General features: G+C 50.1%; 4 protein-coding genes across 4 annotated transcripts; 3 read left to right on the forward strand and 1 right to left on the reverse strand.

The window, feature by feature from the left end:
* Window positions 1-109: 109 nt before the first annotated feature.
* Window positions 110-4,244, forward strand: MIND_00863100 (Quinate utilization pathway activator; the record flags this gene model as incomplete). Its single annotated transcript, XM_037365292.1, has 17 exons — window positions 110-185; window positions 239-380; window positions 430-1,108; window positions 1,161-1,240; window positions 1,285-1,454; window positions 1,505-1,598; window positions 1,647-1,690; window positions 1,737-2,086; window positions 2,139-2,269; window positions 2,315-2,451; window positions 2,501-2,584; window positions 2,633-2,705; window positions 3,062-3,233; window positions 3,294-3,443; window positions 3,502-3,820; window positions 3,872-4,016; window positions 4,070-4,244. 17 exons carry the CDS (start codon window positions 110-112, stop codon window positions 4,242-4,244), a joined length of 3,021 nt encoding a protein of 1,006 aa, XP_037218534.1.
* A 1,311-nt stretch (window positions 4,245-5,555) lies between these two features.
* Window positions 5,556-6,544, forward strand: MIND_00863300 (Fumarate reductase flavoprotein subunit; the record flags this gene model as incomplete). The annotated part of the gene is made up of 5 exons (XM_037365293.1): window positions 5,556-5,559; window positions 5,644-5,678; window positions 5,727-5,793; window positions 5,837-5,896; window positions 5,940-6,544. 5 exons carry the CDS (start codon window positions 5,556-5,558, stop codon window positions 6,542-6,544), a joined length of 771 nt encoding a protein of 256 aa, XP_037218535.1.
* Window positions 6,545-7,222: 678 nt separating this feature from the next.
* On the forward strand, window positions 7,223-21,356 carry MIND_00863400 (Pre-mrna-processing-splicing factor 8; the record flags this gene model as incomplete). Its single annotated transcript, XM_037365294.1, has 59 exons — window positions 7,223-7,777; window positions 7,824-8,054; window positions 8,102-8,593; window positions 8,642-8,767; window positions 8,812-8,893; window positions 8,942-9,038; window positions 9,084-9,122; window positions 9,173-9,266; window positions 9,320-9,387; window positions 9,433-9,500; window positions 9,545-9,641; window positions 9,690-9,739; window positions 9,790-9,805; window positions 9,853-9,877; window positions 9,924-10,095; window positions 10,146-10,200; window positions 10,246-10,405; window positions 10,454-10,540; window positions 10,587-10,661; window positions 10,707-10,846; window positions 10,903-11,159; window positions 11,204-11,841; window positions 11,892-11,996; window positions 12,046-12,379; window positions 12,539-12,634; window positions 12,688-12,807; window positions 12,858-12,949; window positions 12,995-14,380; window positions 14,432-14,485; window positions 14,545-14,736; window positions 14,786-14,926; window positions 14,988-15,213; window positions 15,258-15,428; window positions 15,485-15,626; window positions 15,676-15,821; window positions 15,867-15,997; window positions 16,047-16,072; window positions 16,121-16,163; window positions 16,213-16,429; window positions 16,478-17,140; window positions 17,186-17,439; window positions 17,488-17,575; window positions 17,622-17,859; window positions 17,906-17,968; window positions 18,017-18,165; window positions 18,212-18,398; window positions 18,447-18,514; window positions 18,564-18,589; window positions 18,636-18,797; window positions 18,844-19,200; window positions 19,250-19,283; window positions 19,329-19,406; window positions 19,457-19,654; window positions 19,704-19,816; window positions 19,867-20,112; window positions 20,160-20,306; window positions 20,347-20,422; window positions 20,468-20,727; window positions 20,778-21,356. 59 exons carry the CDS (start codon window positions 7,223-7,225, stop codon window positions 21,354-21,356), a joined length of 11,232 nt encoding a protein of 3,743 aa, XP_037218536.1.
* Window positions 21,188-22,158, reverse strand: MIND_00863500 (uncharacterized protein; the record flags this gene model as incomplete). Its single annotated transcript, XM_037365295.1, has 2 exons — window positions 21,188-21,917; window positions 21,971-22,158. 2 exons carry the CDS (start codon window positions 22,156-22,158, stop codon window positions 21,188-21,190), a joined length of 918 nt encoding a protein of 305 aa, XP_037218537.1.
* Window positions 22,159-22,168: the final 10 nt, after the last annotated feature.

Here is a 22,168-nt window from a genome sequence, read left to right on the forward strand (position 1 = left end):
CAGCCACTCCGCCGTCAGAGGACGATGTCCATAACAGCAAGGTCAAACGAAAGTAGGTTTTTCCGACATTCTTCCTCAACTCTTCCCAACCCCGCATTCTACCCCCACAATGTCTACCACGTCCTTTACTTTTTCTGCTTCAACTTCGATGTATGCTGACGATTTCCGTAGGCGCCAGTCTCAGAGTATGTCTACTACTGCCCCTTCCCCACCAAACGCGATTTTCAACTCCCTTTAGGTTGCGATGCGTGTCGAGCCAGAAAAGTCCGCTGCGCCAGAGAAAATCCCGAAGACCAGAAACAGTCGTGCAAACACTGCATAACGCTTGGTATTCCTTGCACCTATGACTACCAACCAAAAAAACGCGGCCCTCCAAACCTGTGAGTGTTGTTGTCTCCGCTGTCGATTGCCTCAAACAAGTCTTGGAAGGTATTTGCGGAGATTACAAGAGGCCGCTGCCGCGGCTGCTGCTGTAACTTCGCCAACCAGCGAAACCCCTACAACCGACCATGAGCCTTCAACTTCACCGGTATCCAGCCCAATCCAGAAAAATTTGTCCGTTGGCTCGAAGAGTCCACCACCAGGCTATCTTGAGCCAACTCTCAAACCCTCAGTTACAAGCATCGCCGTTCCTCCCTCCCGCTACCAAATCGCCGCCGACACCTTCCATCCTCAGTTCAGCTCGCCACCAACCAACTTCATTCGTCCCGCTGAAATGGCCAACATGAAACTTGAGGAGTTTCACTCACCGTCCGAGTCATTCAGCACTTATCCCTTACACAACTGGTCGTATAAACAACATCAAGCCCTCCCTCCGCATCCGCCAAACATTGTCCCCCCACTCTCCTACTACTATCGACCACGACGATTGGACGAGATTGCCCCACGAGATACCATCTCGTTAATCATCGCGTTATTCTTCGACTTTGTTTACCCTCTCACTCCCTGCATTCACAAACCTTCCTTCATGGCTGATCTACATGCCCGCCGAGAAGAACGGGACCCCCTATTTTTCGCTCTTGTCATGTCGACTGTTGCGTCGACTCTGGTCCAAGTCCCAAGGTCTTACGTTCCAATGGAGCGGCCCGTAGTCCGCAAGTTGGCACAGGTATGTTTCTAATCTTGCTCCCGTTATCCCCAAATAAGTCTAACTTTCGCAGACTTGCCACGAAGCCAGTCGTCATATAACGATTGCCTCGTACGACCCACCAACGTCGATGCACGTGGTCATTCGATACTTGTTGGTTCACTCGTTGTCAAATTCTTTGATCTGACGCGTCTCAGCGATTGCATCTACCATTTCTGTGAGGGTCATGATGCCACACAACACGCAGCCTTTGGGGAAGCTGCCCATATTGCGGTCACGTTGAGACTTCATGAGGAAGCCGCCTACGAAGGCATCGATCCCATTGAGTGCGAGGTGCGACGTCGGGTATTCTGGCTTCTTTTTGGAGGTGTGTAAATTAACGGGCATTATTGTGTTCGACTGATGAGCGTCGCGTAGCGGACAAGTCCATGTCGATTCTTCTTGGTCGGCCCATCTGCTTGCGTGATGAGGACTGCACTCTGCACTTCCCCAAAGAACTGGATGATGAATAGTGGGTCGATTTTTCTTCCGTGGTTCCTTTTGGTCTGACGGTTCCCAGCATCACTCCCAGCGCATATCTTCCTCAACCGCAAGGCAAAACGGGTTCGCAGACATCTAACTGCTTTTGATGTCTTTAACTTTCCGTTAGCTATTGTTTCCGGACTCAACTATACGTCGAGAATATTCGCTCTCCTCGGCGAAATCCTTGTGCGGATTAGGGTCGACAAGCGGTCTCCGCCGCAAGGGCAATTTGCAACTGCTCGTCTTGAAGAAGTCCAATCACTCCATAGTCGCATCTGTGCAGCACTGTCGCATTGCCCCGAACCTTTGCGTCTCAAGCGATCATTCTCGACCAATGTACCACCCGAATATGGAGGGGCCGGATTCCGACAAGCTACTTTTGCGGAGGTCAAAGACTTCTTTGACAACCCCAATGCATCAAGGGAAAATGCTCTCAATCCGTTCCTTGTTGTTCAGGGCAATATCTATGTCACTCAGGTGGGTATAAGCATCCTAAGATCATGTCTCAATACTGACATCTTTCGTCCAGCAACTGGTTCGGTTCGTCATCGAGCAGTACCGTGATGAGTTGATGCTGCAAATAAACGGCGCCATCGACGAACACAAGGTCGCAGAGGATCGCGAGGCAGTTGCTAGTGACCTCTTGAACATCTTACACAGGTATGACGCTTCCAAGACTTTCGGACTCGTTTAACCTGTTAACAGCATTCCCATCCAATCAATCGCAACGAATGGGCCGAGTTTAGTTCACAAAGTCCGCTTCGTGGCGTCCACCTTATTGGATGCTGTTCGAAAAGCAGAGACAGCGCCTGCGTCAGCCGCGCGAGCTCATGCCTATCTCTGTAAGCTGCTTGATCCTTCCCAGGTCTTCAATGAATTGACGTCTCGTAGGGGACTTTTTAAGCATCCTGTCGGAAATTGAGCGGAACTATTTGCTCGATGACGACAGGGACGGGACTTCATCAGGCGACGTATGTTGTTGAACTTGTTGTCCAAGGCAGTACAACTAACCTTCCTGTTCAGGGCATGGCTATGATGACGTGATTCGCTTTTCTGGTCTTATTATTGTTGTTGCTCTCGACGAATACCCTTTATTGTATATTAAGTGTGCTATATCCTGCTGTATTGACGAAACAGAATGTACAAGGCCTTAATGACGTTACGGGGTCACATGATCAACTTTCTTTTGACCATTAACCGCGACGACGTACACTTGCTCAGTCCAGCCCCGAGTCCAGTTAGCCTCTGCCAACTAGCTCACATCACATAACGCCCTAAGAGAGGACCAGTATCAACGTGAAACGACGTGACAAGTGGCATTGCATTAGCATGGCCACACTGACTGAAGAAGAGGTTGGAAGACTCGACCGACAGATCCGGGTATGGGGCTTTGAGGCTCAGCAACGGCCAGTCATAAACATCAGTGTTATTCTATACTGATAGACGCGGTAGGATGAGAAATGCGACGATTCTGGTTGTGCGCTTGAAGGGTACTGCAACTGAAGTAATCAAGAATATTGTGCTGGCCGGAATTGGAAAACTTGTCATCATGGATTCCGAAGACGTTGTCGAGGAAGATCTTGGCTCCGGCTTCTTTTTCAGAGATGAGGATGTCGGCAAAAAGGTGAGTTCTTCTCGATTTCGGAACAGCCAACGGACATTCACTGGTGTAACTTCGGCTTAGCGGGTCCTCGCAGCACGGGAACGCATAGAGAGCCTTAATCCGTCTGTGACCATTGAGACAATCGCCACTTTTCCCGCAGGAGAAGAGCTCGATGCGATCGTACAAACCGTAGACTTGGTTTGCGTGACCGATTGGGACAAGGAGGGCCTAGTAAGTCGACCATCCGTCCAACTCTGGCTAGAGCTGACGCCCGACGCGCTCAATTCAGCTAAAATTTAACGCGACTTGTCGGCGGTTGGCGAAACCACTCTATGCCGGCGGCACATACGGCATTCTGGGCTATATATTTTGTGATTTGCTTGCCCATGAATACGTTGCACCGTTGGTTATTTTTTTATTTGCTAGCGCCCCGTTTTCTCAACATGGTTTCGCTAGTCACGACCGATCCGTCCCAAAAGATGCGCAAAAGAACATCAAATATACTGTTGCATACCCAACATTGACTGAGGCATTGACTCACAAGTGGACACAGCTGACCAAACGACAAACGAAAGAGGTGAATCCTGCTGCTGTGTTTACTATTCTTGGTCAGTCCTTCTTTCCTCGCTTGACCAAAATGAAATAATGATCGTTTCCAGGTCTATGGGAGTACCAAAAACGACATGGAAGACTACCGGCCGGTGCCGCGGCTGCCACTGAGCTCCAATCACTGTCTGATTCCTTGCTTTCTGCAGCAGATGTGAGAAAACAGGTGCTCGAGTCGGTACCGTCGGAGCTTATACAGTGAGTCCCCTTAGCTCGCCTACAAGCTTCTTTGTTTGACGGCGACGCTCAAGATCGCTGTCTGATACTGCAACGGCCGAGTTTTCTCCTGTGTGCGCCATTGTGGGTGGTATGCTTGCTCAAGACATTCTCAAAACGCTTGCGGCTCGCGATCCTCCCATCGCCAACTTCTTCACATTTGATGGCAATACTGGCGCAGGAACTGTTTGTCGTATGTCCATGCCTTGACAATGACAATCTTCAACTGTTACCCTTAACTCCGAACATCATCCACGCCTAGATGATGTAAGAAACTTATAAGGTTTTCTCGTTATGGCTAATGAAGCGTTGTTCCGGACGTTTTAGAGTTTGCGATTCGCGGAAAGAACTTGTGCTACCCCACGATACCCCATTTGCTCGCTAAACTACCAGTCTGATTTCATGAATGCTTGCGACGCTCGGCTTTGAACTCCACGAGCTGACGCTGGGAAAACAAATCAGCTCTATATCGCAGATTCGATTGGAGGGGTCGAGAGAAGCTTCTGTTGCGATTCAATTCCCCACATGGGTTCCTGATCTCACCAAATAGGTCATGCGATGGAAAGGCACTTAGTCTTGACCTCAACAAGCTTCATGGAGCCTCAATATGGTTGGTAGTCAAAGGCCGTCGGTCCCGTGTTTAAACTTGACAGACTGCATCGTAGTCGGCTCCGGAAACGCGGGGTCTTGCGCGGCGTACTCCGCCGCTGAATCAGGAAGTAGGAAAGGTGAAATTGGATAATCAATATGAGGCGGTTACCCCGCTCTGAACTCCAACTAGTCCTCCTAGTGGACTCTTGCCCACCAGAATGGGCTGGAGGGAATGGTTACTTCACTGCAGGGGCATTCCGAACTGCTCACGGAGGATTGCAAGACCTGCTGTCGGTTATAAGTAATGTTTCTGCTAAACAAGCAGAGAAAATCGACCTGGCGCCATACACGCGCGAAGAATTCCTTCAAGATATTATGCGCATGGGTGGCGGGCGGCCGGACGCGGTTCTGGCGAGCAATGTTGTCGACGCGTCGCGTGACACCATCACTTGGTTAAAGCAGACCGTGGGAATCCCGTTCTGGATTTCATTCCATCGCCAGGCGTATGATGTGGGCGGACGCCAGAAGTTCTGGGGTGGACTGGCCCTATGCACGGAAGATGGCGGAAAGGGTCTTATCGCGGCCCACCACTCCGCCCTTGCGCGCATTGGGGTCGAAATGTGGTTCAATTCTCGGGCTGTGGATATTCAAACAAACGAGAATGGCACTATCAGTGGTTTGATTTTGGAGAAAGATGGCAAACGCGTGTGCATTGCGACGCACACGGTGGTTCTAGCTGCAGGCGGCTTCGAGGCAAATTCCGAACTCCGAGCCAGGCACTTAGGAGCCGGCTGGGAGAGAGCCATCGTACGTTTTTTTTTTGCTGTTGCTTGTGAATTACTGATATCAAGTACCAGCTTAGAGGCACACCGTACAATCAATAAGTAAACCCATGAGCGTTTTATGATGCCCTTATTCCGCATACAGGTGATGGGTTTGTTCTAGCTGCCACCCTCGGCGCCCGCAGGTACAAACATTTCCCCCAAAGGTTTTTGAGTCGACTTCTCAACCATCAAAGAACAGGCCACTGGGCTGGATGTCATAGTACTTGCTGTAAGCGGTGCTTGCCCGTCGCCTTGTGCGATGACAAATATACTCCAGGGGATGCTGATGCACCGCTCAACGGAGGAAACCGAGAACTCACAAATCAGTACACTAAATCAGGCGAGTAAACTCTCATAGCGTACAATACTATATAACTACTTATCCAGGTTATCCAATCGGACTGATGCTCAATGCCGAGGGAAAGAGGTTTGTGGATGAAGGAGAAGGTGAGTGTCGATTTCTGCGTAAATCAAGACTTACTTGGGTCAGATTATCGAAATTATACTTATGCCAAGTTCGGTAGAGCTATTCTCGAACAGCCAGGCTCGTACGTTTTCCAAGTGTGGGACTCTAAGGTCATTGCAATGCTAAGAAAAGAGGAATACGGGGATGGAGTGGTCACCAAAACCTTTGCTGATAGTTTGGAAGACCTGGCTCAGAAGCTGCAAGAGAGAGGCCTGAAGAGGAAGAGTGAATTTGTGCGTACCATTAAGGAGTTCAACGCAGCGGTGGAATCATACCGATCGTCGAAACCCACGGCATGGAATCCGGCCATCAAGGACGGTTGCTCAACGGGGAGCCAGCTCTCTCCTCCTAAATCCAACTGGGCATTGACGATTGACCAGCCGCCATTCCTAGCGGTAAAGGTCTCTTGTGGTATTACTTTCACATTTGGTGGACTGGCTATCGAACCTACAACGGCGGAAGTGATATCTGATTCGACGGGTCGGCCGATTCCAGGTTTGTTTTGCGCGGGGGAGATGGTTGGGCTGTTTCACGGAAACTACCCAGGTGGAAGCGGGCTTATTGCAGGAGCTGTATTTGGACGAAGAGCTGGTCAAACGTCGAGCAGATACCTAGCTACTTCAAGGTAGAGCAAAATGAAACAACGAGACGCGTGTTGCGTGATCAAGACAAAACATGTGATCGTGGTATGACGTCGGCAGACGAACCTGAAGTTCTTGGCTTTTCGTCTCCACTTTCCTTTTACCTTTATCCAACGGCTGCAACGAAACATGGCCAGTATAGAGGGCCTCTCTGCGTTGATAGACGCCGCGAAAGAACACGCTTCCTCATCACCGTCAGTGCCGCCTACCGACTCGCCCCAACGACCCCGTTTGTCTGGGCCAGATGGGCCTCGACAGTCAACGCCATCCACTCGCACAGGACCGCCTCGCAGTCTTTCTTATGGCACTACACTTCCTACTACTCCAGGTGACAAAGATGATTGTGAGGAAGCAGACGCGTATGAAGATGGAATGTTACCATCCTCTTTCTCCAGAAACATCGATGACGGCTTTCGAACCGATGACGGCTTTCGAACTCCGCTGGATATGCCAGGGAGCGATAGGAAAGGGAAGAAGCGGGAGAGTCGCATCCTAGAAGAAGGCTGGAATCCCTTGCGATGGTTTCAAGACTCGCCACAAGACGACAAACCTGGGCCATTCACCACAGAGCCTGAACAGACTGCTAGCACAGCAGTGCGTGAGGGAAGGCAAGACACCGATGACAGCCGGTCGTCTGGCCGCAACGATGTCAGACGCTCATCCTCGATGCCATATTCCCCGAGCGAAAAGAAGGCGACACCGAAATGGGGTCGTTTACGCTCCCTTATCCCCCATATTGCCAGCCAAGCGAAGCCAGAGACCCCAGGAGCATCTGCAGTCACTCCCACCGCAGTCAACATCACCGACGAACTCATCGCTGGTGGTCTATCGACTCTAATGCTTCGAATGTGGTTCGAACGCGACGAGAAAAATCACCGCCGTATTCCCGCCCTCTTCCATCGTCTTCGGATACGCGTCACAGACAGCTTGAATCCATTGGAGGGCAAAAAATCTGTTTTCCGAATCGAATGCGAGTACGCAAATGGCGCCGTTCGTTGGGTCGTCTACCGGCAGCTTCGAGACTTCTTGTCTCTTCATGCCCATTACACATTCTCTAACGCATATAACCGTAATATCGATGACCTACCAGAATTCCCCAGGACCAGCATTCCTTACCTCAAATTCTTGCAGAAGGAAGACAAGGAAATCGGCCACAAGGACTTCGCGCGACTCCAGCGCGAAAAACTAGAAACTTATTTGATCAATTTAATCCGTGCAGTGGTAAATTCGTGCTCTACCCCATGGTTTTCAATAAGACGCGTTGCAGATGTTCCACCCATCAGTTAATCGGCTTGCCAGCTTCCTCGAGATCAGCGCCTTGTTTGTGAACCTGGCTCACTCTGGCGGGCACCAGCTCAAAGCTGGGTACCTACAAATTGAGGCAACAAAAGGTGGCGGTGGATTCGGTCGGAAGTCAGCGAGCTGGTCGGAGCGCAAAGAAAGTCGATGGTGTGCAGTTAGGGACAGCTACATTGTCGTCCTACGAGAACCCGGCGAGGCGAGTGCATCCTTCACCGTTCTCATACTTCTCATCTCTCATATCAGCTGACCGTTTGGGATGTTTTCATGCTCGATGCAGACTTTGACATCGAACGACCAAAGCGTTATTATCGCCAGGGCTTGAAGCTCCTGCACCAAGCCTCTGATGACGAAGCTGAGGATCATGCGGAACACCCCAATGGCCTTCTTAAACCTCCTGGAACGGAGCATGACAACAGGTCTATCATGGGCTCCATACGAAGCTCTTTTTCGAGGATCGTCCATTCGTCTCGAAGGAGTCATCATGGAACTCATGGAGACGATAACATGTCTCTGAGCTCTGGCTCGTCCATATCTTCCATCTCCCGCCCTCCGACCCCCATGCTTGACCCGTCAACAAACCCAAATCCACTCGCCGACAAGCCGGATGAGGCTAACGCTGAGCGCAATTGGCATCCTAGCGAGAAAAAGAAGAAGAGAACGGGGGAAGACGTGTCGCAGCATACGTTTTATATCGTCAACTCACAGATGCGCCTCAAACTTTTTGCCCGCAATCAGGTTCGTTGTTAGAATTCGTGCCCTAGAAACTGACCCATAGTATGTCAGCGTCAAATGCTGCAATGGATAACAGCATTGGAAAAAGTGAAGGCTTCACCTTATTGCCAACCCAATCGGTTTGATAGTTTTGCACCCATTCGTCTGAATGTTGCCGCGCAGTGGTTGGTTGATGGGGTACGTTTTCCAGTTTAACATGATGACCTAGCTGATGCTAATAGCGCGACTACTTCTGGAATCTGTCGCGCGCGCTTCTGCTAGCGAGGGAAACAATCTATATTCATGATTGGTGGTTATCCCCCGGTATGAGTCTCTTTTCCCTTTCTGGTTTCAACTGATTCATCATTCCAGAGCTGCAACTCCGTCGACCGAACAAGGATCGCTATCGATTGGACCATTTGCTCGAACGAAAGGCAAAGGAGGGTGTGAAGATTTATGTCATCCTCTAGTGAGCGCGCTGCCGTTGGTTTCCTTCTTTCTTAGCACTTTTCAGTCAGGAGGTCTCAAGCCGCACAACTCCAACGGATAGCAAGTAGGCATTGGACACATCTCATGTCTTGCACTCAATCATTCTTCTTTAAGCTATGCGAAACAGCGGCTCACCGGTCTTCATCCTAACATTCTCGTTCAGCGCTCACCATCTCACTTCCAAACGGGGACCTTCTATTGGGCTCATGTAAAGCATCCATACTCGTCCCGGAAATCATCGAGCTCATGTGCCATATATAGCACGAGAAGCTGTGCGTTATTGATTCGACTATCGCATTCATGGGTGGATTGGATTTATGTTTTGGACGGTGCGTCGTTAGAATATCTGGAGTCATCACGTGACGCTCTATTAGCTGGGACACCGCGCAACACATCGTGATCGATGATGGCGAAGGAGAGGATCAACCGAAAATCTGGCATGGTAAGGAGGTTTGATTCGTTGGTTTCCACATTAAATTACTCTAGGCAAGGACTATAGCAATCCTCGGGTCACCGACTTCCATACGCTGAACAAACCGGAAGAGGATATGTACGACAGAGGCAAAATTCCGAGAATGCCTTGGTGAGGACCGCTTCTTCCGGATTTCCTCCCTCTCTGAACATGACATAGGCACGACGTCGGAATGCAGGTTGTAGGCCAGCCTGCAAGAGATCTGTGTCGTAAGTCTCCCTCTCTAAGACTGATGTCTTTTTCCTCAGACTTGGTTTAGGCCATTTCATCCAACGGTGCGCTTTCATCCAACATAATGCAGTATGATCTCAATCCGATTCAGGTGGAACTATCTTCTGCGAATCAAAGTCGATAATCTTGCTCAAAATTTGCCTGACGACTAATTAAATATAGAACCACTCACGAACCATGCCGTTCCTATTGCCGCCCCCAGAATTCAGACCCAGTGAACTCACCAAGATGCAGCTGACAGGCACTTGTGAAATGCAGATTTGTCGCTCTGCTGGTCCATGGTCGCTCGGAACGAAGAAAGTTGAACACTCTATTCAAAATGCGTATCTCAAGGGTACTACAGCTGTGGAACTTGACTTGACATCTGGCTCATGGTATTTCTAGCCATTCAGCTTTCGGAACACTTCGTCTACATCGAGAACCAGTTCTTCATCACTTCGTCAGTCCATCGACCCTGAAGATTCTCTCGCTCACGTCTTCTCAGAACCGTTGTCAACGACGTGAAAATCGAGAACAAGATTGGAGATGCTATTGTGAAGCGCATTATCCGCGCTCATAACGATAAAATGCCGTGGAAGTGCTGCATCGTCATCCCTCTTCTACCAGGCTTTACTTTTCCTGTTGACCATGGCGACGCGAGTGCTGTAAGCTGACCATTTCCCGTCTCGAAATATTCAATGCGGACACGTCAGATCCGTATTATCCTCGAGTGCCAAAACCGCACGATAGCGAGGGGCCCGAACTCTATTTTTTCGCGACTGAGAAAGGAAGGCATTGACGTAAGTCTTCTTAGTGTCGATAAGTTTTCTTCTCAACTCCGTACAGCCTGACGAGTATATTTCGGTATTCTCCCTGCGAAACTGGGGGAAGCTCAAGGGAGATGTCTTAACCACGGAACAAGTGAGTAACGGTTCCGTGCCTGTCACATGATTGACCCTCGTCCAGCTGTACATCCATGGCAAAGTGTGTATCGTCGACGATAGACTTGCCATTATTGGAAGTGCAAACATCAATGAGCGCTCGCAAAGAGGAGACCGCGATTCAGAGTTGGCAGCGATTATTCGCGACACCGAGATGATTCCAGGGTGATTGGAAATGCCTTCTTCTCTAATCACGCGTCGTTAACCCAAGAATGTCGCAGGAAAATGGCGGGAAAGCCGTTCCAGGTTGGACAGTTCGCCCACAGTTTGAGGGTGCGACTGATGCGAGAGCATCTTGGCGTCGATGTGGACACCATCGAAGAAGAGGACCTTATGTCACGACAGCCTGTAAAACCCGAACATGAGCAGGAAAAGTGGGTGCCTGATGCTGACGAAGGGGAGGGCTATGTGAAGGAGTCCAAGTCAAAACCGGCTGCAAAGGTTCTGGCCCAAACGGTCCTCGATGGAGTCAATCAAGGTGCGAAAGAACCTGCTAAATTAAACAAGCACTTACTGTCATAGCTTTACACGGGAGCGCGGAGGTGGGCGATCACACAGCTTCAAAACTCTTGCGAAAGGTTGGGTTGGTTCATAACTCTGCCAATACCGGAGGGGAGAACTCGCTGGAGGCTGAGCGCATGACCTATGATCGAGAGGGCAATCTCGAGGAAGGCTTCGCCAGTGCTCTCGTCCCCACACTAGAAGAGAAAACTGTCTTGGAGCACAGGCCACCGAAAAGCCAAGCCGACGACTTGCCCATTGCGGACAAGCTTGAAAATGGTGCTGAAGAGACATCGGCCGATCATTCACCGAACACTGTTGGCATCAACGGCACCTCGGAGGATGTTGAAGATAGTCCTCAACCTAGAACACCCGATGGCGACCTGTATGGTGCTCCTGCGGATGCTTCTCGTGATGCTAAAACAGACGATGAACCGCCTCATGCTCGTTCCGGTCCCTCTGGAGCCGACGATGCTACAGAGGAAGAAAAGGCGGCTCCCAGGGCACGATCAATACTCAGACGGCATCTCGGCGCCAAATTGGGAAGTAAAACATGGACATTGCCGACTCCAAGGCCCAAGGTGGATGCTGGCGGTTTTGAAGATCCTATCTGTGATGAATTCTGGAAGAATGTGTGGGTGGCTTCTGCCACGCATAATGTCTGTCGTTTACTCTTGAATCTTTATTTACCTCTCACTCAGTTCCACAGACCGAAATTTATCGCAAAGTCTTCCATGCCATCCCTGACGACCTGATCACGACCTGGAAGCAGTACAAGGAGTTTGTCGTTCACCATGAGCGGTTGAATAAACCTGTAGGTGCTTCAATACCAGAATAAGGTAGCACTGACTGTGTGTTCTCAGCCTCGCGATGATCCTAACCCACCTGAAGCTGTCGCTCGTGTTCCGTCCGAGACTGGAGACGAAGACGCCATTGGGCCTAATTCCACAGCTCCTGGCAATCCGGCTGGGCATCCAGCAAATATTCCTGGGCCGAAGCCTAATCCACACTCCCACTCGGACGATAAGACTGAAGAGGAAGAATCAGATGGTCGCAGTTCTCCTCCAGTAGAATCAACGTCCAATTCAACCCCTCCAGAGCGGCGTAAGACTACCAAGAATACCGGCACCGAGCCTTTTGAAAGATGGGAGCGAGACGAGATGGAGAAGCTGCTGGGACAACTGAATGGGCATCTGGGTAAGATTTATTCTGCATTCGACCCGCAACTAATATTCGGTCTGCCAGTGCTGTATCCGAACCGTTTCCTTGAGGGGGAAGATGTCGCCAACAATTTCTTGTTCAACGCGGACCGATTATTACCTCTACCAATTTACGATTAAACCTAATGGACTGTAGTAGTAGACATGGACTATGATATGCATGGACTTGAATGGAATGGTCCTTTGTTGAAGTTTGACTCGGAGGAGGAGGAATATCGCTTAGTCAGACCAGGTCACGGCTGACGTGACCCGTCACTCTCATCCTCGACGCTCATCAGCTCGCAGGCATGAGCGGTTTTCCTCCTCCCCCACCTGGTTTCCGGCCCCCGCCAGGAGGCTATGTACCTGCACCTCCCCCAGGCATGCCCATTGGCGGCGCGTCCTCATCCAAGCTTCCCCCAGAAGGTCTGTTGACACGTCTTTGAAAAAACACAACCGCGACTCATTTGCAATAGTATTGGCCCAAAAGTCAATGAAATGGGTGCAAATGCAAAGGAAGCGGTACGGAGAGAAGCGCAAGGGTGGTTATGTCGATATGGGCAAGCAGGTGCGCGACTTTGGCTTGCGTTGTCTTTTTACTTATGGCGCGTAGGATCTTCCCCCCGAGCACGTTCGCAAAATTATCAAGGACCATGGAGACATGAGCAATCGAAAATTCCGCAACGACAAGCGTGTTCATCTAGGTGCCCTCAAATACGTCCCTCACGCCGTCATGAAGCTGCTTGAAAATCTTCCTTTCCCGTGGGAGCAGGTTCGGGAGGTGCCCGTCCTCTACCACATTACTGGCGCCATCACCTTCGTCAATGAGATACCTCGCGTTATTGAGCCGGTCTACCATGCGCAGTGGAGCACAATGTGGTTGGCGATGAGACGCGAAAAGCGGGACCGCAGGCATTTCAAACGAATGCGCTTCCCGCCATTTGATGACGAAGAACCTCCTTTGGACTACGGCGACAATGTACTCGACGTAGAGCCCCTAGAGTCTATCCAGTTTGACCTGGACCCCCATGAAGACCAGGCAATCATCGACTGGTTTTACGACCCCAAGCCACTCGTCGACACGCCGTCTGTCAATGGCTCCTCATACAAGTATTGGTCTCTTTCCCTTCCCGTGATGGCGAACTTGTATCGCATGGGAAGGACACTCTTATCTGACCAAGGCGACAAGAATTCCACCTACCTCTTCGACAAGAAAGCCTTCTTCACTGCAAAGGCACTCAACATGGCCATTCCCGGCGGCCCCAAATTCGAGCCCTTGTATCGTGACATGGACAACTTCGACGATGATTGGAATGAGTTCAACGACATCAACAAGGTTATCATCCGCCAGCAAATTCGGACCGAATACAAAGTTGCCTTCCCGCACCTGTACAACTCTCTTCCACGTTCAGTCCGCATCTCCCCTTACCACTCCCCAAAGAGTGTGTATATTCGCACGGATGATCCCGACCTACCGGCCTTCTACTTCGACCCACTTATCAACCCCGTCTCACTTCGCGGCCACATTCCGAAGAACGCCCCTCTCGTCTCACATGAAGACTCGATATTCGGACCCAACGGCGCCGACGACGACGATTTTGAGCTCCCTGACACCGTCGAGCCTTTCCTACAAGAAAAGGACCTCGAAAATGATTTGACTGCTGATGCTATTTCGCTATGGTGGGCGCCGGACCCTTACGGCCGTCGTTCAGGCCGCATGCGGCGAGCGCAAGATATACCTCTCGTCAAGAACTGGTACCTTGAACATTGCCCGCCAAACCAAGCCGTCAAAGTCCGAGTCTCTTACCAGAAACTCTTGAAATGCTACGTGTTGAACGAGCTGAGAACGCGGCCGGAGAAACCGATGACGAAGAAGAACCTGTTCAGACAGCTCAAGTCGACCAAATTCTTCCAGACAACAAAGCTTGACTGGGTCGAGGCCGGGCTGCAAGTGTGCCGACAAGGGTACAACATGTTAAATCTGTTGATTCATCGCAAGGTATTATTTGGCTGTGTTCATCCAAGTTTTCTCTGCTGATGTCTTTTGCAGAACTTGAACTACCTTCATTTGGACTACAACATGAACTTAAAGCCCGTCAAGCACGTCTCCTTTTTCTACTGCCTCATTTTTTTCTAATTGTCTTTAGGACTTTGACGACTAAGGAACGGAAGAAGTCACGTTTTGGAAACGCTTTCCATCTTTGTCGTGAAATCCTCCGCCTCACGAAGCTTGTTGTCGATGCCAACGTTCAATTCCGATTGGGCAATGTCGATGCCTTCCAGCTTGCCGACGCTTTACAGTATATCTTTGCTCATATTGGCGCGTTGACGGGCATGTATCGTTACAAGTACAAGGTAACATTCCCCATCGTACATTCCTCACCGGCGCTCATCGGTTTTCCAGCTCATGAGGCAAGTCCGCATGACAAAGGACTTGAAGCACTTGATCTACTACCGCTTCAACACAGGCCCTGTTGGTAAGGGCCCCGGTTGTGGATTCTGGGCTCCAGGGTGGCGTGTCTGGCTCTTCTTCATGCGTGGAATCGTACCTCTCCTTGAACGCTGGCACGTTACTTTCTTTTGTTCGTCATATATATTTTTGACAGGATATTAGGCTCGGTAATTTGCTTGCTCGTCAATTCGAGGGGCGAAACAGCAAAGGTATCGCCAAGACGGTTACCAAACAGAGAGTCGAGTCTCAGTACGACCTCGAACTTCGCGCCGCCGTCATGCACGATATAATGGACATGATGCCAGAGTCGATCAAGCAGAACAAGACGAAAACTATCTTGCAGCACTTGTCTGAAGCATGGCGTTGCTGGAAAGCCAATAGTACGTCCTTAACCCCTCTGGCACTCCTTTCTCACTCTCTTTAGTTCCATGGAAAGTCCCGGGTATGCCGACTGCTATCGAAAACATCATCTTGCGCTACATCAAGAGCAAAGCGGATTGGTGGTGCTCTGTTGCCCACTACAACCGCGAGCGTATCCGTCGAGGTGCGACTGTTGACAAGGCGGTCGTGAAGAAGAACTTGGGACGTCTTACCCGTGAGTGCAACCCAGAATTGTCAACGTTGATGACCAGCACTAATTCATCGCCTTAGGTTTGTACCTGAAGGCTGAGCAAGAACGTCAACACGGATACCTTAAAGATGGACCCTACATCAGCGCAGAAGAGGCCGTTGCCATCTACACCGCAACAGTACATTGGTTGGAGAGTCGCAAATTCGCCCCCATTCCTTTCCCGTTAGTGGTTCTAAATTTCTTGTCATTTTAGTGGCTGATACCAACCTAGACCACTCTCATACAAGCACGACACAAAGTTGCTGGTATTGGCACTCGAAAAGTTGAAGGAAGCGTACTCCGTCAAGGGTCGTCTGAACCAGTCTCAACGAGAAGAACTCGCGCTCATTGAACAGGCTTACGATAACCCTCACGAATGTTAGTCTACATTTTACTTGTTTCTTCCAACTGATCACGCTACAGGTCTATCACGTATCAAGCGTCTCCTCCTCACCCAGCGGGCCTTTAAAGAATCTGGAATCGAGTTCTTCGATACATACGACAAGCTGATCCCTTGCTACGATATAGAGCCGGTTGAAAAGATTACGGATGCTGTGCGTATGCTCTGGTACTGATTCCTTTCATGCTCACGATTACCTCCAGTACCTTGACCAATTCCTTTTCTTCGAGTCAGTATTCCCAGTTTCCAAGTGCTGTCAAGGCTGATAATCTTCCAGGGCCGACAAACGAGGTTTATTCCCTTCGTGGATCAAACCTGCTGTACAGCTGAACGCTTTTTTTCCAAACACATCGCTAACTACTTTATCAGGATACGGAGCCACCACCGCTTCTCGTCTACAAGTGGTGCCAAGGCATTAACAACCTGACCGACATCTGGGAGACGAGCGAAGGCGAATGTAACGTGCTCATGGAGACGGTCCTCTCCAAGGTCTACGAGAAGATCGACCTGACTTTGCTGAATCGTCTCCTCCGTCTGATCCTCGACCACAACTTGGCAGACTACATCACAGCTAAGAACAACACCGGTTCGTCCCATAATTGCCGTCTCAACCTCGATTAAATCTCCTTGCTAGTTCTCACTTACAAAGACATGGCTCACACAAACGCTTTTGGTCTTATTCGCGGTCTCCAATTCTCGGCTTTCGTCTTCCAGTACTACGGCCTCGTACTCGATCTTCTCATCTTGGGCCTCAAACGCGCCAGCGAAATGGCCGGGCCTCCATCAATGCCCAACAACTTCTTGCAATACCGCGACTCGGAAACAGAGACGCACCATCCAATTCGTCTCTACTCGAGATACGTCGATCGTTTGCACATTCTCTTCCGCTTCACTGCCGAAGAATCCCGTGATCTTATACAACGATACCTTTCTGCCAACCCCGACCCCACGAATAACAATGTCATCGGCTACAATAACAAGCGTTGCTGGCCGCGAGACTGTCGCATGCGACTCATCAAACACGACGTCAACTTGGGTCGTGCAGTATTCTGGAACGTCAAGCAGAGTCTACCGCGTTCATTAACGACAATTGAATGGGAAGACACTTTCGTTAGTGTTTACTCGCAGAATAACCCACAACTGCTGTTCTCCATGTGCGGCTTCGAAGTCCGTATTCTACCTAAGATTCGAACAATGAGCGGAGAACAATTCTCGTTGAAGGATGCTGTCTGGAACTTGACCAACGAGCAAACGAAGGAGCGAACTGCCCAAGCCTTCCTCCGGGTCTCCGATGATGGTTTGTTTTCTTCTCGTCTTCAACTTTTCCTGATCTATTTATCAGGCGTCCAAGCCTTCAATAACCGTATTCGACAAGTGTTGATGAGCTCTGGTTCGACGACGTTCTCCAAGATTGTTAATAAATGGAACACGGCGCTCATCGGACTAATGACCTACTATCGAGAAGCTGTTATCCACACCAACGAGCTGCTTGACTCGCTTGTGAAAGCTGAGAACAAGATTCAAACTCGTGTCAAGATTGGTCTGAACAGTAAAATGCCTTCCCGTTTCCCTCCTGTCGTGTTCTATACTCCTAAGGTGCGTTTCAACTCTGCCAAGTCAACTCGTAAGCTTATTCGTTGCTAGGAATTGGGTGGTCTTGGAATGCTTTCTATGGGCCATGTTCTCATCCCGCAAAGCGACCTTCGTTGGTCAAAACAAACCGATGTAGCAGGTAGGTGTCTTTCACTACACCTTTCCCTCGTTCTCACACCTTCTAGTCACACATTTCCGCGCCGGTATGTCGCATGAAGAAGACCAGCTCATTCCCAACTTGTATCGCTACCTGCAACCGTGGGAGGCGGAGTTCCTCGACTCTGCGCGTGTCTGGTCTGAATACTCGATGAAGCGGAAGGAAGCCAACGCTCAGAACCGTCGTCTGACCCTGGAAGATTTGGAGGACAGCTGGGATCGAGGTATCCCGCGAATCAACACGCTCTTCCAAAAGGACCGACATACGTGAGTGCGCTCCTTTTATCTCTTTGCTCGTTCCAACGTGTGTTAGGCTGGCCTATGATCGTGGTTGGCGTGTCCGAACCGACTGGAAACAGTATCAGCTCCTCAAGCAGTCCGTCCTGCTACCTCCTTTGTCTGATTCTACCTAACACATCGACAGCAATCCCTTCTGGTGGACGTCTCAGCGACATGACGGCAAGCTATGGCAATTGAACAACTATCGAGTTGATGTCATTGCTGCTCTGGGTGGTGTCGAGGGAATCCTCGAACATACGCTGTTTAAGGGAACTTATTTCCCAACTTGGGAAGGTACGGGCCCAATGCATCCATCCAAATTTCACTCATCTATGCTCAGGTTTGTTCTGGGAGAAGGCCTCTGGATTCGAGGAGTCAATGAGATACAAGAAACTGACCAATGCTCAACGGTCCGGTCTCAATCAGATTCCGAATCGTCGTTTCACTCTCTGGTGGAGTCCGACGATCAATCGCGCCAATGTCTATGTCGGTTTCCAAGTACAACTAGACTTGACTGGTATTTTCATGTGTGTCCCTTCCTTTTGCTGTTTTTCGCGGATGACCTTGGCAATCAGGCATGGCAAGATTCCCACGCTCAAGATCAGTTTGATTCAGATATTCCGAGCCCATTTGTGGCAGAAGAGTATGTTTTTCCTTTGCATAAGGACTAACAAGCTAATCTCGTTGTGTAGTTCACGAGAGCGTGGTCATGGATTTGGTACGCTTTTGCCTCTTTCAGCAACCTGGTTCTAACATTTCCCTAGTGTCAAGTATTCGATCAAGAGCTTGAACCACTGCAGATCGAGACTGTCCAGAAGGAAACAATCCATCCACGTAAGAGTTACAAGATGAATTCTTCTTGCGCGGACATCTTGCTCTTTTCGGCGTACAAATGGAACATCTCTCGGCCCTCTCTGGTTACTGATGTAGATATTCGTTTTCTCAAGTTGGTACATCTCACATGTTGTCTAGGTCAAGGATGTTCTCGATGGGACAACAAGCAATAAGTTCTGGATTGATGTCCAACTTCGTTGGGGTGACTTCGACACACACGACATAGAACGTTATACTCGCGCCAAATTCCTCGATTACGTATCTGATTCGATGAGCATCTACCCGTCCCCCACCGGTGTCATGATTGGCATGGACCTCGCCTATAATCTTTGGTCTGCCTACGGAAACTGGTTCCCTGGAATGAAACCCCTCATTCAGCAAGCAATGGCGAAGATTATGAAAGCAAATCCGGCATGTCACGTGCTTCGCGAACGAATTAGGAAGGGTCTTCAACTATATTCGTCTGAACCAACAGAACCATACTTGAACAGCCAGGTCAGGATTAGCGCTACTCTTCTCAGAAAACAACTCACGATACTGCTAGAACTATTCCGAGCTCTTCTCGAACCAAATCATCTGTAAGCCCATCATAACGCTTCATTTTCTGTGCTCACCCAATGCAGGGTTTGTGGATGACACCAACGTCTACCGTGTCACGATCCACAAGACATTTGAGGGTAATTTGACCACCAAGCCTATCAGTAAGTCCCCTTGATCACAAAAAGAGTCACGGTTGACCTCAGACATCTAGACGGCGCCATCTTCATCTTTAACCCTCGGTCGGGCCAATTGTTCCTCAAAATTATCCATACCAGTGTATGGGCCGGTCAGAAGCGTCTCGGACAGCTTGCAAAATGGAAAACCGCCGAGGAAGTTGCGGCCTTGGTACGGTCGCTGCCCGTTGAAGAACAGCCCAAGCAGGTCATTGTCACCCGCAAGGGCATGTTAGGTTTGTCCCTCTCATTCACTCTCGGCTTTGATTCTCATTTACCTTGTAGATCCACTCGAGGTTCACCTGCTCGATTTCCCGAATATTGTCATCAAGGGCAGCGAGCTACAATTGCCCTTCCAAGCATGCATGAAGATGGAGAAGTTCGGTGATTTGATCCTTGTAAGCTTGAATGCCAATGTTCTTTCACCATTGGCTAATGCTATTTTCAGCGCGCCACACAACCGCAGATGGTGTTGTTCAGTCTGTACGACGACTGGCTCAAGTCGATCTCGAGCTACACTGCTTTCTCCCGCCTTATCCTGCTTCTCCGTGCTCTCCACGTCAACAATGAGAAGGCTAAAATCATTCTGCATCCCGACAAAAACACCATCACCGAGCCCCACTTTGTCTGGCCATCGCTCACCGATGAGGACTGGATCAAGGTGGAAGTCGCCATGAAGGAGCTCATTCTTGCTGTGAGCATGCTCTTTCTACTTGTTGACTTTCGTTAATTTTTCTATAGGATTTCGGCAAACGCAACAGTGTCAACATCGCCTCCTTGACTGTCAGTGAAGTTCGAGATATCATTCTTGGACAGGAGATTGCTGCGCCATCAGTTCAGCGACAGCAAATGGCTGAACTAGAGAAGAGCACGGAGGCACAGAGTCAGGTCACAGCTGTTCAAACGCAAGTTTTTCCTGATCTTCGAGGTTGTGTTGCTTGGGCTAACGGAGTATTCTAGGATGACCACCAACGTTCATGGTGATGCAATCCAGACCGTCACGAGTATGTGCATCGTTCTCACTAGTTTATAACTGATTTCCTCTTTAGCAACGAACTACGAGCAGTCTGTGTTCAGCAGCAAGTCAGACTGGCGTGTCCGCGCCATTTCTGCGACACATCTTCCTCTTCGTTTGCAGCATATCTATGTTTCCAACGACGATGTCAAGGACGACGCGGCGTCATACACTTATGTGCTTCCCAAAAACATCTTGCGAGCATTCATTACTGCGTCAGACCTACGGACGCAAGTTGCTGCATATCTGTACGGCTCGTCTCCTCCCGACAACGCCCAAGTGAAGGAGATCAAGGTTAGTTGCTGTTCAGTGTGGGTTTCTTTGTGGCTGAATGACATCATCAGGCGGTCGTCTGGGTTCCCCAACGAGGGAGCAACAATAGTGTCGAGCTTCCCGCGAAACTTCCCAAGGAAGATTTCCTGTTGAAAGATCTGGAGCCGCTGGGGTGGATCAAGACCCAAGCGCTGGAAATTAATCATCTGTCGCCCACTGACGTGACGACCCAGGCGAAAATCATGGCTGACCACCCCGAATGGGCACCATCGTCGATCTGCCTGACGACTTCGTTCACACCGGGATCAGTATCCTTATCTGCACACTCGCTGACTGTCGCTGGGTTTGACTGGGGCAGGAAGAACGTGGACAACGGGGCGAATCCTGCCGGCTTCAACCCGAATATGTCTGAACGAGTTCAACTGCTGCTATCCGACCGTATTCTGGGTATGACCCTGGTCCCAGAAGGCAAAGTGTGGAACTACGGTATTGGCCTAACGCAATTGTGGGCGCCGAATATCGGGTACTCGATGGTGCTCGACACGCCATTGTTGTTCTGGGCGGAGGAGCATAGACCAGCAGCCTTCCTTACGTTTGCGAACCTCGAGCAAGGGGACGACAGCGCCGACGTGGAAAACAGCTTTGCTTGATCTCTTTTTGGTATAGTACTACTTACAAAAAACACATGTATTGATATAGTTCTCGTGTAATCATAGCAACATGCTTTCGCTGAACACATCACCGGGGTGACGATTAACAAATGTACACGCCAGACTGCGAATTTCCAGAATACCAGTGTGGGGGCGATTGCGGCGGATAGTGGTCTGGCGATGGTGGAGAATAGTGGTCGTACCCGTACGAGTAGGTGGGTGAGTAGGCGGGGAAATAGTTGGTGGATGGGGGGGGGGGGCGAGAGGAAGAGTGTTGCTGGTGGGTCAGCATCTGGTGCATATAACAGCGGCTGCGATGGCGGAGAGTGGCAGTATATCGACTCGTCCAAATCTAAATGGACTTGGTAGGGTGACGAGCGAGAGCTGCTTGAACTCGCGGAAGAGGACTGCTCTGATATCGACAGGGGACTGGGGAGGTTGTCGACAAGCGGAATGTCACTGTAACTCAACACGCGCTGAACACGCGTCTTGCGCCGCTTCTTGTGTGGGGCTTGCCGCCGGAGCGCCTCAGGGTCGCGGATATCAAAGTGGAGACGGTAGCTGGCGGGTCAAAATTCAACTTTTTAGTTTACAACAAAAGAATGGGCACGGACTGTTGTCTGAGGTTGTCTTGTCGTGAACAACGCGTCTTGCACCCGGGAAAGGAGCAGGCAAAGGCCATTTCTCCGGTATGCACACGGACGTGGCGGGCCAGATGGCCACTGGTCGAAAATCGCTTCGTGCAGCCAGAGAAGGTACAAGCATGGGACCCAGAGGTAGAGGCAGAGCGTAAGGCTGGCATTGTCTGGGTG

Source organism: Mycena indigotica (genome assembly GCF_014461135.1).
Source record: "Mycena indigotica strain 171206Taipei chromosome Unknown Mind.scaff0007, whole genome shotgun sequence".
Lineage (NCBI taxonomy): Eukaryota > Fungi > Basidiomycota > Agaricomycetes > Agaricales > Mycenaceae > Mycena > Mycena indigotica.